We start from the raw sequence: 17,488 nt of genomic DNA on the forward strand, positions 1-17,488 counted from the left end.
TTCAGTAGTTTTTAATATTTTTCTGTCTGTAATTATTTTGGCTTTCAGATTGTCCCAGAGTCAATCAAAAAGAGCCCCTTTAGTCTGCTTCTTGTGACATTGTGTTGTGGCTTCATCAAAATTAAAAAAGAAATACTCTTTCCTTGCTCACTATCATAAATCTTTGTCCAGATGCATCTTGTACTTGCCCTGTCTCAGGCCTGGAATTGTCTGATTTTACTGGTTCTTTTAAATTGACAGTGATATTAGATACCTAAACTTTGTCCAGTAGACTTGTTTACTGTTTCTGGGGTCTTTTTGCTTCTAGACTCTTTCAGTGGACAGAGTTCACAAACATGCATGTTATACACCCAAACATACTTCCATATATACACATAAATAGGCAAATATACATAGATGCATATTTGTGCACCCATGTATTTCCATATATACATAATACATTTTGGAAATGAAGAGTTTACATTGGCATTTCCACAGGATTCTCTCTGTTTGTCCCCCATTTCCTATTTATATGTCCTTTGTTTCAGATAGGAGACCATGATGACATCAGCACGTTTTCTTCATCTCTTCAGTTCTGTAATACAAAAAGAAATTGTAGAATTGCTTGCTCACACTGCTACAAAAATCAAACCAACTAAAAAGAGTTCAGGATTTTTTTTGCAATTCTCTCTACTTTATTACTTCCTAAGACTGAAGATACAAGATCAAATACTGTGTTCATAGATTGTTTGAGTTAGTTTGTTCTTTGTCCCTTTTTTTTTTTGCATTCCTCCGTTGTTGTTACATTGTATTATTCAATTATGTATTGTGTACCAAATAATACGTAATGTATAAATAATGTATTATTTGGTAGGTAATTGTGTATTTTTTGTTTATATTTTATTTATATGCTTATATATTTTATCATGTGTTTGATATATATTTTTTCTTTCCTAAAAGATAACATTTTATATGTGTGTGTGTGTGTGTATAGATATATAGTGTGTATATATATATATGTTCTTTTGTACACTGCTTTTTTCACTCACCAGTATTTCCTAGAATTTAGTCGTGATAAGAGTTTTGCACTACAGAAATTTCTGATTTATCTTTCATTTTGATGTACCTCAGATGCAAATATAATTTTTGCAATGGGTCTCAGTTTTAAACAGAGTTCCGACTTAGTTATGTTTATGTAGAAATGCTAACTCAGATTTAGTTGAATTGAAGAGGTAATAGTATGGCTTCTTTTCCTTGATTATTTTAATTAGCTGAGACTGGGAGAAGATGGTAGTGTTTCTAAGATAATGTCTTTCCTTGCATGTCCTGCAGGAGGCAGCAGAGGGATAATTTTTATAATTCTTCAAATGTGTATTTGTGAATGAATGAATGAATGAGTGAGTGGGTTAATGAGGGAGATTCTTTTCATTAGCTAAAATGAGCGCCTTTCAGACTCTCTCTTTTCCCATGTGTGGAACTATATTTACCAATTACCTGTGATTTGGGAAATACCTAACCACTCTTGTTTTAAGGGATTGTTTCTTTTTAATGTCAGAGATGAAGAAAATTTTGATTTTAAAATAAAAGAATAAAAGTTCACACATTAGTTTTTATCAGGGGGGTGGTTTTAAATTATCTAAGGCATTTTTTTTTTTTTTTTGTATTTTGGGAGAGGAAGATTTTGATTTCTATAGGCTTGTAATAATTCATATCACAGTGTGGAGTTATTCTAATAGTCTATTGCCATTTTATTTAAAAACCTTTCAGTGTAAAAATATGGCTAATAATTTTTATATTTCACTTTCTTTTTTTTTTAAGCCTAAATTTAGAAAGTGTAAGGGCAGTGGAGGCTTCAGTCCTGGTTTATTGCTCAACACATGAGAGAATCATGCATTGAAACTAGTGATTCATTTTGAAAATTGGCAAGTTACTTATTTACATCAGACACGAATAAGGACATGTCTCTTTCCTTCTGATGTTAAAACTAGTGAGCCCTCTGAAGTGGACAGCTATTATATGTGTCATAGTTGATTTATGCACAATTTCTGCCGCTTTCCCACAAACACAATCGAAAATGGAAATATGGCACACTCTTTTGTCTGTTTTTCAAAGTTTCCTTTTGCTGTCTTTATGTAGGAATTAAAAGGACAAAACCTCCAATTTGCTAGCATGTTAAATATTTAATGTTAGGAAGTCGTGGCTAAGTCCTTTGATTATGTTTCTAAAATTTATTTGTGGAAAGTCTGCCAGATCTCAAATCCTACCATTTCAGTTTATGAATTCTTAAAGACTATTCATCTTGTAATTAAAAATCGTATTTGAGCATGAAACTGCCTGAGTGGCACCGATAGATTATAAAAAGGGGTAAAAGTGTCTCAGCAGGGCTTTTAGCTGTTTGTCGAAAAAGGGCTCATGCAAACATTCCCACCCATCACCATCATTCTATGTGGTAAATAAGCTCTGTCCTAAGAGCCTGTAGAGTTGAACAGTTGAACAGAATGGTCACTCTCTCTCTCTTTCCAGTTGATTCGATGTCACCAGTCCCGTGGGGGAGCCTGTGGAGACAACATTCAGTCTTACACTGCCACAGTCATTAGTGCTGCTAAAGTGAGTAGCCTGCAGTCTCGGGGAGGTTTGATTGCGTGGAGTAATTATCACATTTCTCTCCTGAATTGTATTGAGATTTTCCCTTCCCTTTTCACTCACAAGTGTCGAACAAATTTAGGAAGTAAGTCAGAATTATTTTGTCACCTGAGAATTGGTGCCTAAATGATTAGGTATTTAATCTCTTAAGGTTCCTGAATCACACTTTATTTTCTCTTGTAACGATTTTAAGGTTTGCGTTTGTCCAGTTTAAGATATTTATGTCTGTTTGCTAGGTCGAAGTCTATAATCTAATTACTTGGAAAGAAGCTTTGCACATTTTAAGTAGTGACTTCTGGATTCTATTTGTGTGTGTGTGTGTGTGTGTGTGATTTGAATCATTCTACCCATACTGACATCCCTTTGCATTTTTGAACATTTATGAATCTTCTTGACACAAAAAGAATATTAGTCATTAAGAAAACTTGAGTGAAGGCCCTGGTGCATTCAAAGACCCTTTCATGTCACAGAGCTGCCCCCTGCGTGTTTGTCAAGTGAGTTCTTTTTGTGTATGCGTGAGGGTTCATTTTGATGATGGCTCGTAAACTTTATGCTGATTATAAGGTATCCTTATAATCACCGTTCTTTTGAATTGTGAAGTATACAACAAAACAGTTCTAATAATAGGGATGACATAGTGAATCTGAATGACAGCATGTAATAGAAAGCACAACTATTCAGAAAAGAACAACAGTTTAAAACAAACCACAGGGAGGGAATCAAAGGTCACACTGTTTTATGTAAAACAAATACAGAAATACTTCAAGATTGATCACAAATGCTTCCATGATGGGGTTTGATGAGAGAAGCATTATGTATTTTTCAGTCAAAGGAAAATACTGAATGGCTTTTTGCTTACTGCAGCGTATATTAGATTTCAGAATCTTTGTAAGAATGGCTTACTTTTCTCTATTGGGTATGAAAAAGTTGTGATGGTTAGCTCAGTGAAGAGAAATCTGAAACAGTAAAGGCAGCATCGGTGTTATTTAGTTAATTTACAATATACCAATGAGATCTAGTTCTCAAGTATTCAATTTCTTTCTGACTTATCTGTGTCACACACTTTGGTCAGGATAACTCACTGTATTGTTATTCTGAATAATTTTTAGTTGTGTGACCAGCGATAATTTTCCAGCTCTTCTTTGGTATAATTGTGTGTTTGTGTGCCTACTTAAAAGGAAAGTGACCTGCTTCATTCAGTAACTGTTTAGCTGTTTAACTGTTAGCTGAAAATAGACTTACTGGAACGAGGCTAGACTTGATGTGTTTTGAAAAAAGCAAGTCCAAACTCCCTGATTTTCTGCACCACAGCGTTGTGACCGGCGAGGAGCGCACTCACGTCCCCACTGGGCCCCGCCAGGCGGTGTTGCTGGCAGCCCCGCAGCGGGCAGTGGCCACCAGCACAGCTGGTGTTGCTTGCAGTCCCTGTTGCCTCTGACAAAAGAGAAGTTTCTGCCACTAACTCCTAAATAAAGCGATCAATGTTTAATTTTTCTTTTACCTACTTTACCCTGATTTTAGTGCTTATTCATGTGCTTGCTTATACATTTATAAAACGAAGGAAAAAATATAGCCATGAATGCAAGTCACTCATTTCTTGCTAGTCTTAATTAACACGTCCTGTCATATATTGAACCCTGCTCTTTTAACTCATATTTAGCTTAAATTTCATGAAATATTTAAAAAACATTTTTCTTATATAATCTTTTTCTGTGCATTTATGGATTCCTGAATTAGATGACATGAATATTTTGAGATTTCTTTGAAAATACTGTCGAATTGTTTTCCTAAAATGTTATCAGATCTGGAATGAGTCTTCATTTCAACAAAGTGTGGCTATTTTATACGGGAAAGATTGGAAAGTTGGGATGATTTTTCCCCCAAATGTAATTTCTTCTAGTAAGTTACTCAGTATTAGTAACTGTGGGTAAATTAACCTTCTGAGATATAAGCAGTTCTAGTTTTCCATGGTAAGAACATAAACATTACTGCAATAATTAAGTAGTATAATTTGAAATTTATTATTTTACATTTTCTACATGACAATTCCTGTACTTTGTTGTTTAAGTGGGTATAAAAACTTTACTAAGTAAAACTAAAGATACCTTCAAATCTAGAAACTTTCACCAGAGAATTCTAATGTTTGCAGATGAACAATGGCATAGATAAATAATAAAGATTTACTGTTTAGCACAGGGAACTATATTGAATATCTTATAATAACCTATCATGGAAAATAACTTGAAAAGTGTGTATATGTATAACTAAATCACTTTGCTTTACACCTGAAACTAACACAATATTGTAAATCAACTATACTTCAGTTAGGAAAAGAATAAACAATGGCAATATTGCAAAGACTCATAGAATGAAAAGGTCAGATTATGCCTAATCTTGTTTCATAATGCAAGATCACTTTGATGTTGAAATTTAACAAGAGTGTTATGAAAAAGGAAAGCTACAGTCCTCTCTTACTCATTAAATCATTAACATAGATATGAAAAATCCTAAATAAAATATTAGCAGAAAAAAAATTACACAGAGGGGTAATGTGTCACAATTCATTTGGGATAATTCCATAATATAAGGCTGGTTTATTACTCAGAATTAGTGGGTCTCATTGCCACATTAACATAATACAGGAGAAAATGATAAAAATTACCTCAATCTATGTACCAAAAGGGGTTGATGAAATCGAACATGTGTGTATTGATAAAACATTTTAGTAAATACTGATAGTCTTTCGTTCTCATGAATTCAATTTTTGTCAAATTGCCAGACTATTTAAACACAGTAAACATGCTCTGTTTCTGACCATTCCATTATCTGGCTCCATTTTTGTTGTGTTTTTGTTTACTGTTTCTCTTAGTTCTCATTTATGATGTCTTGACTCTTTGTTTGCTAAAATATATTTAAAAGATCTTTAGAAAAAGTTTTTAGTTTGAGATGATATCAGAGTTCTGTGACGCGCTCAGACTTGGATCATCTTTATCCAATTTCATGGATTGAAAGTACTTAAATTATTTAAATAAAGGTCACCTGAAATAGCTGTGGGATCCTGATTAGTACAAGTTCGCTCTTATTTCTGTTTTGTGTCCCTTTATATTTCACCATGAAGCATGCAGGGAAAGCAGGACATGACAGCCTAGGTCCCACCACAAGTCTTATCAGAAGCACTACTCAGTCTCTTAGTTGTTGTTGTTGAGTCACTCAGTCATGTCCGACTCTTGAGAGTCCATGGACTGTAGCCCGCCAGGCTCCTCTGTCCATGGAATTCTCCTGGCAAGAATACTGGAGTGGGTTGTCATGCCCTCCTCCAAGGATCTTCCCTACTCAAGGATCGAACTTGCGTCTCTTGTGTCTCCTGCATTGCAGGTGGATTCTTTGGTGCTGAGCCACTGGGGAAGCCCATTATCCAGTGCATTTAGGCCTAAATACCAGCTCACATAGCTGAATTTCCCTGTTATCTTGGATTTGGACCTGGTAACTCATCACTGTTTTGTTAAATATTCAGTACCTTCAAGCAGAGTTAAAAAAAAAAAAGACTCTAGTTTTCCTACTTGTTTTCATTGGTAGGATTGATCTGATTTACCTAGCCTATCATATTGAAAATAGAAAATAAAATTTATTATTATTATTCTTACCATTTGAATAATTTCTAGGTAATATGATATTTGTTGAGCTGTAACATGAAAAAATATTTAAAAGCCATGGAGTATGCGCTCCTTAAGAAAATACTAAGTCACTTTCTCCGACAAAAGTAGTCATTGATATTTTTCTCTCTGACGACAGCTTCTTAATGTGGCTTCATAGAGGTTACCCCTTTGTTACATAGAAGGGTTAGTTATTAAACTTTTATTTCTTTTTGATGTCTCACATTACAAATGTAAATATAAATTGTATTAATTGTATGTGTGCTTGGATTGTTTTCAAGGAAATAATCTTTTTTTCCCTCCCTGGATTTTCAAATAGCACTTAAAATTCATCCTTCCAAATAATTTATTTGACTTTCCTTATAAAGAATATAATAATAATAAATTCTCTGAGGTCATGTTGAAAGAAAAATTTTAATATTGAAATTGTTCAAATTGGATTATTTTGAAACATTTATTAAATCTTGGTCCATATATTCTAGTTATCCTGCAACTGTCCTATTTGAGTTTTCCTTTTAATGTGTTTTAAACCCAGCGTGGTGAATTGATTTAATAAAAATGCCTCTGCTTTCTCTGTTATCTGATAACTTCTTAGGACAACTAACAGCTTTTGTGAGAGCAGCACCATTAGTCCTAATGGATAAGGAGGACAACTGATACGGCCTGAGAAAGGTTAAAGATGACTAGTGACCTTTGGCAAATCTCTGTGCAATAGAACAGAATAAGTACCATGTTCATTTGAAGTTTTGGTCACAGTAGATTATCTGACACATACATTATAGTCTTAGGTTTAGCACTTTACAGTCCAGATTAGTTCTGTGAATATTCTTGTAATATTCTTCAGATTGTGAGGATAGTAGTGCTCACTGGTACGTGTGATTCTAACATGGAAACAAACTTCTCCCCAAGGTAAAGGTCCTTACTAATGTAGAAAGCTTTCAGTACCCCTCTTTTACACCCTAAGACCTTATTTTGAAAGTTAATGAGCTATGGGAGTACTGTCGTGTCACTTACTATACAAATTACAGATTTGAGGCTGTTAAATTTGGGCTTTAGATTTTGGTCCACTAATAAGAAGGTGCCACCAGCAGGCCTAAGTTTTTTTTGGGGGGTGAGAAACATCATTAACTCCTCCTGTAATACTTTATTCCCCTTTGACTGTGGAACGTACTACTTTGTTTTCCCCCTCTTTCTGGAGTTTTTTTTTTTCCCAGTTCTCTTGTATTAACTGTTCCCTTTATCTTGTGGTTGCTTTGGGTACATTACTTCCCACTTTCTGTGTGCTCCAGTTATTTTAGTTTTATTCCTTTTCATTGGTATAAGAGCATGAAATAATAAGCTCAAGGGCAAATGGGGAGTATATACAATCAAAGACTTTAAACCTGAAAGGCATTCCTTTGATAAAGGGGGTAGCTCCGTTGAAGTGGGAGCATCTCCATTAGCATTAATGGAGTGAGGACATCAGCTGAGGCATCTCAGAGGTTAATCAGGCTTCCTGGCCAGCTTTTGACATCAATACACTGTGGCGCCTGGTTTTGTTGGTCCTTTGGAGGCTTTCTTGACAACACTCTAACAGACTTTGTGTAAGTCATTTCTTGTGAATTATTGAAACAAATGTTTGGCTGCTAATTGAAGAACACTAATGTGTTTTCTAATCACTGCAGTTTGAGTTTTTAGCACTAAACAAAACTGTTACAATTGATTTGTGGCTTTTTCTTGGTTTCAGTCAGCTGTAAGTTATATCATTTTGCTTGAATTCTGCAAATGGCTTTGCTGGTCATTTTATTGAAGTATTTATTAGGAAACACTATGAGAGTCTTGATTTTCCCTTTTTTCCTTCCCAGTATACATTTGTGTTCTGAATTCATGACGTGTGAGATCACAAGTAGTATCAGGAAAAGATTGCAGGGCATTACTGGATAGTGGTTTGGAGCAAGTCCTGGTTTCGAGTTCTGGCTTTGTTATTGACTGGCTGTTTGAACTGCCATTTTCCTTAACTTCTGTAGCCTCAGTTTTCTCTTCTATAAACCCGAGGTGTTTGAGGTGTTTGAGGAAACCTATCTACATCTTTGTTAAAGAGCCTTGACCAATTCCGAGTTCATAATAAAGGTTCCATGGAATATATTAATAGCTACAGTAAAATATACATATATTATGTGCATTTCCTTTTTTTAAGTTCCATCTTACTGTTGCTTAAATTATATTTAGGCCTTTATAGACAACCTTCTTTGCCTATCATTTGTAAATTAATATTTGATATACTGTGGAAGCAATATACTTTTTAAATTTAGATGTAGCATATGTCAGAATATAGGTGCATAATTATTTTAAAAGAGCAAGTCACATTATTGAAGATTAATTTAAAGTATCTTAATAAAAACTTTTCCTCACAATAATGAGGATGTGTCTGTTATATTGTACATAATTTTTGATATGTCCATGTAGACTGGACAGTTTATTTTGGCTTTAGTGGTTAGAGTTAATGTGTATGAATCATACAGCTTTCTCTTTGTTTTTGCTTTCTTCCCTTTCAGAGAAAAAGAAAAACTCCTGTTACTAAACATGATTGTTAATGGTTATGAGAATAATCAGATGAAATTCACATAAAAGAAAATATACAGATGAGTTAGTTTTTTTATCTGTTTGTTTTGAATGAAATGGAACTAAAATTAATTATGAAACATGTCTTTAATTGAAATAATATATTAGAAATATTGCATTAAATTGTTTTCTGTTTCTGGAGAGAAAAGAACCCTTTTAACTAATTTTATGACATTTCATTCATGTAGTAATTGAAGTATCTTAGATGGAGTCTGCATTACCTACATACCAAATCTTGATGTACAGTATTATGTAGCATCATGTTATAGATTTACATGAGAAAGTCGTTTTCATGTATGGATTCTATCTGTAGCTTAGTCTTTTTTATGCTAAAAAGTAGACTGAAAATTAGGTGTATACAGTTAAAAAAGAATATCACATAGTTCCTATTTCTTAATATTTCACATATTTTAAGTTACATGCATTGAGGAGAGGGAGAAAATAAATATTTTTAATAAATATATAATTGTATTCTCATGTGAAACAAACTCTGTAATTATTTACCTATGGCCTAATTCTCACCATACTGACTTGGGGGTACCTACTGATACCATTTACTCAACCTAATGCTAATTTTCTAGCTAAAATGTAAGATTGTATAAAAAGTCAGACTGAGTTTCTGTGACAGTGCACTGCTACATATGAGCTTATTAGAAAATAAAGAATTTAATCTGAATTATCAAAACACATATTTCTGTTTAGAATCCAAGTATTGATGCAAAATGATACATTTACCTTTCATTGTTTAGACACTGAAAACTGGCTTGACAATGGTTGGGAAAGTGGTGACCCAGCTGACGGGCACGCTCCCTTCAGGTGTGACGGAAGATGATGTTGCCATCCATAGTAACTCAAGGCGGAGTCCTCTGGTCCCAGGAATCATCACAGTAATCGACACTGAAACAGTTGGAGAGGGCCAGGTAAGAGTTTGTGATGCCTGTAATGTTCATTTTGTGCAGAGGATGGAGCAATTAAGAATATCATTTGGGATCAAGATCGTACAAAATGTGTTTGGCCTCAGAGATGTGTTAATTTGGAATTGTAGAAAATTAAGGTTATTTCAGGTTAGAATTTTTTTTTTTTTCTTCAAAAAATGAGTAATTATTGTACAACAGAGAATATAGCCAATATTTTGTAATAATTATAAATGGCATGCATGTGTGCTAAGTCGCTTCAGTCATGTCTGTCTCTTTGCGACCTTAGGTAGCCTTCCAGGTTCCTTTGTCCGTTGGAGTCTCCAGGCAGGAATATTAGAGTGGGTTGCTATTTTCTTCTCCAGGGGATCTTCCCAACACAGGACTCTAACCCACGTCTCTTATGTCTCCTGCATTGGCAGGCAGATTCTTTACCACTAGCACCATCGAGGAAGCCCCATAAGTGGCATTATTGTATTGTTCAGTCACTGTCGTGTCCTACTCTTTGCAACCCTGTGGACTGTAGCTCACCAGGCTCCTCTGTCCTTGGGATTCTCCAGGCAAGAATACTGGAGTGGGTTGCCATTTCCTCCTCTAGGGGATCTTCTGGACCTAGGAATTGAACCCATGTCTCCTGCATTAGCAGGCAGATTCTTTACTGGTAAGCCACTTGGGAAGCCCACTATAATTGGCATAGAAACTTTTAAAAAATGATGTTGCTCTTAGTCGCTAAGTCGTGTCTGACTCTTTTGTGACCCCATGGACTGTAGCCTGCCTGGCTCCTCTGTCTGTGGAATTTCCTAGGCAAGAATACTGGAGAGGGTTGCCATTTCCTTATCTTGGGGATCTTCCCGACCTAGGGATCAAACTTGCGTCTCCTTCTTGGCAGACAGATTCTTTATCACTGAGCCACCTGGGAAGTAACATGTTAAAACCTGTTATTTCAGACATTGTTAATGTATCAAACCTGAAGTTAAAATGGAAGTTTCTTAGAATTCTCCTGTTATCTCATCAGGACATTTGTTCCATAAATAAATAATTATATATCTCTTTTATACTGTTTAATACTGTTTCTTTTTTTTTAAATGACACTTTGTATAAGCTGAATCAGTCTAATTATAACTAATTACGGTTCCCAGGTGGTGCTAGCGGTAAAGAACCCACCTGCCAATGCAAGAGACCCAAGAGATGTGGGTTCGATCCCTGAGTTGGGAAGTTCTCTTGGAGGAGGGCATGGAACCCACTCCATTATTCTTGCCTGGAGAATTCCATGGACAGGGAAGCCTGGCAGGTTACAGTTCACAGTGTGGCAAAAAGTCAGACACAACTGAAGTGACTTAGCATGCATGCACGTGGTGGTTATAAATGACAATTATGTTAATGAATTTTATTACAAATTTTATTACCGATACTTCCTGACAAATACAAAAAAAAAATACACAAAATCTCAAAGAGTATATTAGAATACGTAAATGGTAATAACTTATTATATGTTCAGATAAAAAATAGAATATGTTCAGATTAAAAATAGATCTTATATGTTCATATAAAACAGATTTTTACAGTCTAGGTTTAGAAACATTTAAGAGTGATTATAAACATGGAAAAATATGCTATGCTTATGTAAGTCTTGCTAGAAATAAACCAGTTTGGTTTTGTTTTTGTCCCCCATGCACTCATAAACTCTTTTCTTTTGAATCATGGTTATGGATTTTAAAATACATTTCTTAAAGGAATGTAATTTTAATGGCTTGTGATCTTTGCTGTAAATACACAATCTAAAATTGATTACTAGAATGAGATAGGAGTAGAGCAAGATTTGGAAATACAAATTATTTCAATTTATATTATATTTATTTAAATATTAAATATAAACATAGATCTTATATTTAATTCTGTTTTCAGAACATAATTATGTGATCCATTAAAATATTAATCCTAAATACTGCATTTTTTTTTAGAAATCTGCTTCCAGTATATATGGTTCTGCATCTTGATGAGAGATTACATTTGGCCTGTACTCATATACTAATTCCTATAGTAAGATCAAGTGGCGTTTCAAAAAAATACAGACTGTGCTGCAGTGAAAAGAAAAAAGTCTTTGAAATTCTGGCTATTATTGAATTTGGCTATTATATTTTATTTGAAATATGAATAATATAATTCTCTGCCTTTCCCATCTTAACTTTGTGGTTAACCAGATATGTTACAGGCTTGTATTCCTGTTTAAAAATCTTTTTAATGAAGTGCTAGCAAACTTTTCAGTTGACTGTAATGACTTTTTTTTTTAATGTTGTGTTAATTAGCTCGAGTTGACAGACACATACAGATGTTCTCTTTTTAAATTGGAATTAAATATTTAAACGCTTAGTGTTTTATGAGTGTTAACAAATATTTTCTTTTGTCCTTTGATTCTTAATTAATTCACCTCCAAGGCCACCCACATTTACTAAGTAGTAACAACCCTCCTCAATATTGTCTAGTTTGGCGGGTATACCTAAGTCTGTTAAACATCTAGCATTTGTTGACAGACTGATGTGTGCTGATTTAAAAGTTGAAACTGTTATCTCCTATTATTTTTGATGAAATAGAGCTATAACTAGTTAATTTATATAATGAGTAAAGAGAATTTAATTTATACAAAAAGCATAGCCTTAGGTCTTGTGTTTTCAAATGTGGTTTTTTTTTTTTCCCCCCTAGTCCTTTGTTAACTCTTCATAACTTTCAATTGGAATTCTCACATTTGGAATATGGAAATGGATTGTAGATTATATGAAAGTTTATTTTTTCTGTGAGAAGTGCATTGTTAACATTGGAAACAACTGAAGTAGTTCATTAGGAAATAAGAATAATAAAATGTTAGCTTTTAAAAGTTAAAAAATTGAAAGTGTTGCTCAACCTGAGAAATTTTATCTTTTCTATCATTTGTTCAGAGCATAATCTCTTTTCATTCCTACTTATATTCTGAAATTTTGCTTGATTTAAAAATTCTATTAAAAGACAGGAAATAAATGAGAAGTTGCTATGTACATTTTTAAGGAATCATAAGTGTTTTTTTAAAGCAATAAGATTTCTTCAGTATAATACTGCTTTCTTTTATTAACATGAATCTGTTTTTTGTCAAGAAGACATTTTTGTCTCTGATAAATAGTTCAGTTGGAGTACAGAGCTGTTTTAAAGTTATGCTGGATTGTATTAAAAAGACTGCAGTGATTAATGTCATGGATTTATCACTTTAAGCCCTTTCCCATTGATGCTTGACCTTAACTGTAGTGTTTTTCCCTTGTCCATCTCTGTCTTAGGAACTAAAGCTGACATTATGTTCACTTTTGCTATTTAAATCCACTGAGACTTCAGTAAAGATATTTTCATGTTTACAGGGATAGTATATAAAGTTTGATTCACCATCCTTCTGATGGTGAATTGATTAGTAGTATTTGATGGTGGCAGGATCACTGTATGGTGACTGCATTAAAGAGGGATAGATTTGGTTGACTGTCTGTTTTGTCTGTGTTACTTCCATGTTTTACTTAAAAGCATAAGCAGTATAATTTGCCTTTATAAAGTAACATAATTTAAGTTAGCAGGTGGCAAAGTCTCTAATCAAAGAAAAATGCTCCAGAATGGTGACATAAACTAGAGCTATTCTTACCCTGAGTGTAAATACAAGTGTAATTCATAATAATTTAGTGGTTCCTGTGGTGTTTGTCTCTCTTTTTGTTCATATGGTAAAGCCTTATCCACCTTGTATCACTTAAAGTGCTTTGCTTTAATAATATTGAATTGTTACAGGATTTTAGCCTGTTTAGATAGTGAGTGAAAATAAAGTCTTAGGACAACTGATTTGAGATATCTTTGGTATTAATTTGATGTTTTAGGCAAGGTGATGATGCAGTGAAGACAGTCTTTTCAAAAGTATCTGGTGGTTGTTATATTTGTGAAGCTCATACAGAGAAAATTCAAAGAAGTCTATATATTTTTAGGAGGTTTTGGTACTCACCAAGATTAATGAGCCCTTTTGCTCCATGGCTTCTGTGTTAGCACCATCAAATAGAGTACTCAATACTAATTGTATTGCAAAGAGAGGGTACAGAGTTAAAATACATGAAAGATAAGAGGCTCTTATAAGAGATTGGTTTGACATAGAAAAATGGGCAAGGATAAAATATTTCACAGAAAAAAGCATATACAACTGGCATAAAATCTATAGATTTAACTTGTTATCAGAGAAAGACAAAACTGTACCAAGGTACCACTTGTCACCTATCAGTATGAGAGAAATTAAAAAGCTTGTGGCATACTCTCCATTTTTAACTTTTAATTTTGAAATAATTGTAGACTCACAGTAAGTTGCAGATATATCCATGTGCCCTTCCCCCTGTTTCCTCCAAGTTCTCCCAAACTGTGACATCTTACATAGCGGTCATAAAATGTCAGAACCAGGTTATTGACAATGACACCTTACTGTTAACTAGGCTTCTGACCATATTTAGCTCTCACCATTTGTTTTTACCTGCATTCATTTGTGTGTGTTTTCAGAATATTGAAAGAACTCCTATAGCTGGATAATAAAAAGATAAATAGCCTTATTTTAAAAGGAGCAAAGGATTTGAATAGACATCTTTCTGGAAATAATATACCAATGGCCAGTGAGCAGAAATGAGAGCCCTGGCACACTGCTGGTGGGGACGTAAAATAGTGCAGCTGCTTTGGAAAAGAGTTACCATTTGATTGGGCATTTGTCTCCTAAGAGAACTGCTCTTAGGAGGTATATAACCAAGAAAAATGAAAATATATGTGTGTGTAAAAATTTGTACATGAATGTTTATAGCAGTATTATTCATATAGCTAGAAAATAGGAGCAACCCAAATAAATGTACTTTAACTGATCAATGGACGGGTAAATAGAATGTGACATAGACATACAATGTAATATTATTTAGCAGTAAAAAGAAGTAAAGTATTAATGCTACAAAATGAATGAACCTTGAAAATATTGTGCTTAGTGACAGAACCAGTCGCAAAAGAATACATATTTGTATGAGTCTATTTATATGAAATGTCCAGAACAGGCAAATCTATAGAAAGAGAAAGTAGATTGTTTGCCTAGGGCTGGGAGTTTGAAGAAAACAGGGGGTTGCAGAGTGACTGTTAATGGTATGAAGTTTCTTTTAGGTGATAAAAATGTTCTAATTTGATTGTCATAATGGTTGCACAACTCTATGAATATGCCATGTATCCTAAAGCAAATCCTTAGTATATTTAGCAGACTTTCCTGGAGACTGCTCCTGTAAGACTTCATTTTCTTGTGTTCCTCTCTAACATTTTTGAAAATTGAATGGAAGAATGGAAAAGAGAGATGAGAGAAATAATTTGTAATGCATGTTCCCCCCCACTTGTGGGAAAATATATATAATGTAAAATTTGCCATTTAGCCTTTTTTTTAAGTTTACAATTCAGTGGTATTAAGTACATTCACAATGTTGAATAACCATCATTATCATCCATGTCCAGAATTTTTCATTATCTGTACCCATTAAATAATATCTCCCCACCCCTCTGTTCTCACAGTCCCTTTTTCCCAGATAATAAGTACATATGGACAGAAGTTTCAAAAGTAACTATTTTGGGGGGGAGGGCTCTAGAAATTGATCAGAAAGCTAAGAAAGAAGTGATAAACATAAATTCACATTTCTCTTATCTACATCTGCCAGGGGCTTGGTGAGTGTGGTAGTTTAAGCAGAGCAGAGTAAGCCATATAAACAAGCAGTTCCCTTTTAGAGGATGGATTTATTTGATTTGGAATAGAAGGTTAAAACCGAAGTCCAACAGTGTTTTCATTAGACTTGGTAGGTGATGAATAGGATAATGTGTGCTCTCGTAGTCCGAGCTTGCAATCTCAGTTTGGGGCCCATTCAAAAAGAATAGAGAGGAAGAATTGAGGACATGTAGAGAGTCTCAGAGACCTCTGGGACAGCAGCAAACACACCAACATCTGTATGTATATAATTGGAAGACTGTTTTAGGGAATACGATGCTTCTTAGTTGATAATTGACAAGACAGGAGTATCTCAAAGGAGTGGGAAAAGCAATGGAGCTGTGTTGGAGCAAGGAGCTGTAATTTATCACAAGTCTGAAATTAACCTGTAATCCTGTTTTCTATAAAGCACCTTACAGCCTGTATAGCAAATCACTAAGAAATTGCTCTCCCCAAATCAACAGAAGATAAAAATAGTAAACATTAGGAATAATTGTTTAATACAAAGGAAGAGGATCAGAGCAACAAACACCTGAGACATAAAAGTAAGTGGAAAATGGCAGACCTGAATCCAGTTATCTGTGTAATTGTATTAACTATAAATGGACTCCAGTTAAAAGAGAGTGATTGTCCCACCAGAATCACTTTAGATTCAGAGACATAATTGACTGAAGTAAAAGGTTGTAAGAAATGTACCATGCAAACAGTAACGGTAATAGAATTGGAGTGGTTATATTAATATCCGATAAAAGATTTTAAGTCAAGAAATATTGCAGAGAAAAAGAAGGACATTTTATAATGATGAGAGAGTCAATGTAATAGGTAGATAAAATGATAAACACATAGCAACATAGGGCAACAAACATAAGCCAAATCTGACAGACTGAAAGAAAAGATTCTAGCCAACATTTATAGTTTGAGATTTAAATACTGTGCTTTCAATAATTGATGGAAAAACTATACAAAATTTTTAAGAGATTGGTAGATTTAACGACTTGATTAGCACTATCAACCAAAATGATCTGAAACTCCCCATCCCCCAACCTACAGACTTCACATTCTTTTCAAGAGTATCTGGAATGTTCTCCAAGATAGACCATATGATTGGCCATAAAGCAAATCTAAAGCATGGAAATCAATAATAGAATGAAATTATGATATAAAAGAATCTCAAGAATATTAGAAAATATTTTGCATGCAATGAACATAGAAATAGAACATATCAGAAGTTATAATTGTAGCTATATTATTCCTTAATGGGAAAATTATAGCTTTAAATTCTTATAGTAGAAAAGAAAAATGGTCCTAAATTAATAACCTTAGCTCTCCATCAAGAGAGTTTAAAAACAGCAAATTATAATGAAAGCAAGACAAATGAAGTAAATAATAGAAATATGACCAGCAGTCAACAAAATAGCAGTGAAATGATGGGGAAAATCAATACTGGTTCTGTGAAAATATTAACAAATTTGATACATCTGGTATAGCAAATGAGATTGTTTTCTTAGTTTCTTTTTTTTTTAAATTAGTGTTTGTTAATATATAGAAAAAAGCTGATTTTTAAAAATTCTTAATTTTTTTTAGATTTTATTTTTTTAATATAAATTTATTTATTTTAATTGGAGGCTAATTACTTTACAATATTGTATTGGTTTTGCCATACAATTAAGAGTGTTAATTTTGTATCCTGCAGCTTTGTTGAATTTTGTGTGTGTGTGTGTGTAATCTAGAGAGGGAAGTTTCTTTAACCATTTGTATGCCTTGTATTTCTTTCCCTTTTCCCCCCCTCTCTTTTGAGTTGGTTGCTATGACTAGACCTTACAGTACTGTGTTGAACAGTAGTGCTGAGAGAGGACCTCCTTGCCTTTTTAGTAATCTTAGAGGAAAAACTTCCAGTCTTGCCCCATTTTGTATAATGTTAACTGTGGACTCTGTATACT

General features: G+C 33.9%; 1 protein-coding gene across 13 annotated transcripts in view; it reads left to right on the forward strand.

Moving 5' to 3' along the window:
- Window positions 1-17,488, forward strand: part of BCAS3 (BCAS3 microtubule associated cell migration factor) — a 589,835-nt gene that overhangs the window by 151,657 nt on the left and 420,690 nt on the right. For all 13 annotated transcript variants that reach the window (XM_044939593.2, XM_044939594.2, XM_044939599.2 and 10 more), the window contains exons 11-12: window positions 2,503-2,586; window positions 9,626-9,796. In XM_044939593.2, the coding sequence (XP_044795528.2) occupies window positions 2,503-2,586; window positions 9,626-9,796 (255 nt within the window). The remainder of the gene's footprint in view (window positions 1-2,502; window positions 2,587-9,625; window positions 9,797-17,488) is intronic.

This window comes from Bubalus bubalis, chromosome 3 (genome assembly GCF_019923935.1).
Source record: "Bubalus bubalis isolate 160015118507 breed Murrah chromosome 3, NDDB_SH_1, whole genome shotgun sequence".
In the NCBI taxonomy this organism is placed as follows: Eukaryota; Metazoa; Chordata; class Mammalia; order Artiodactyla; family Bovidae; genus Bubalus; species Bubalus bubalis.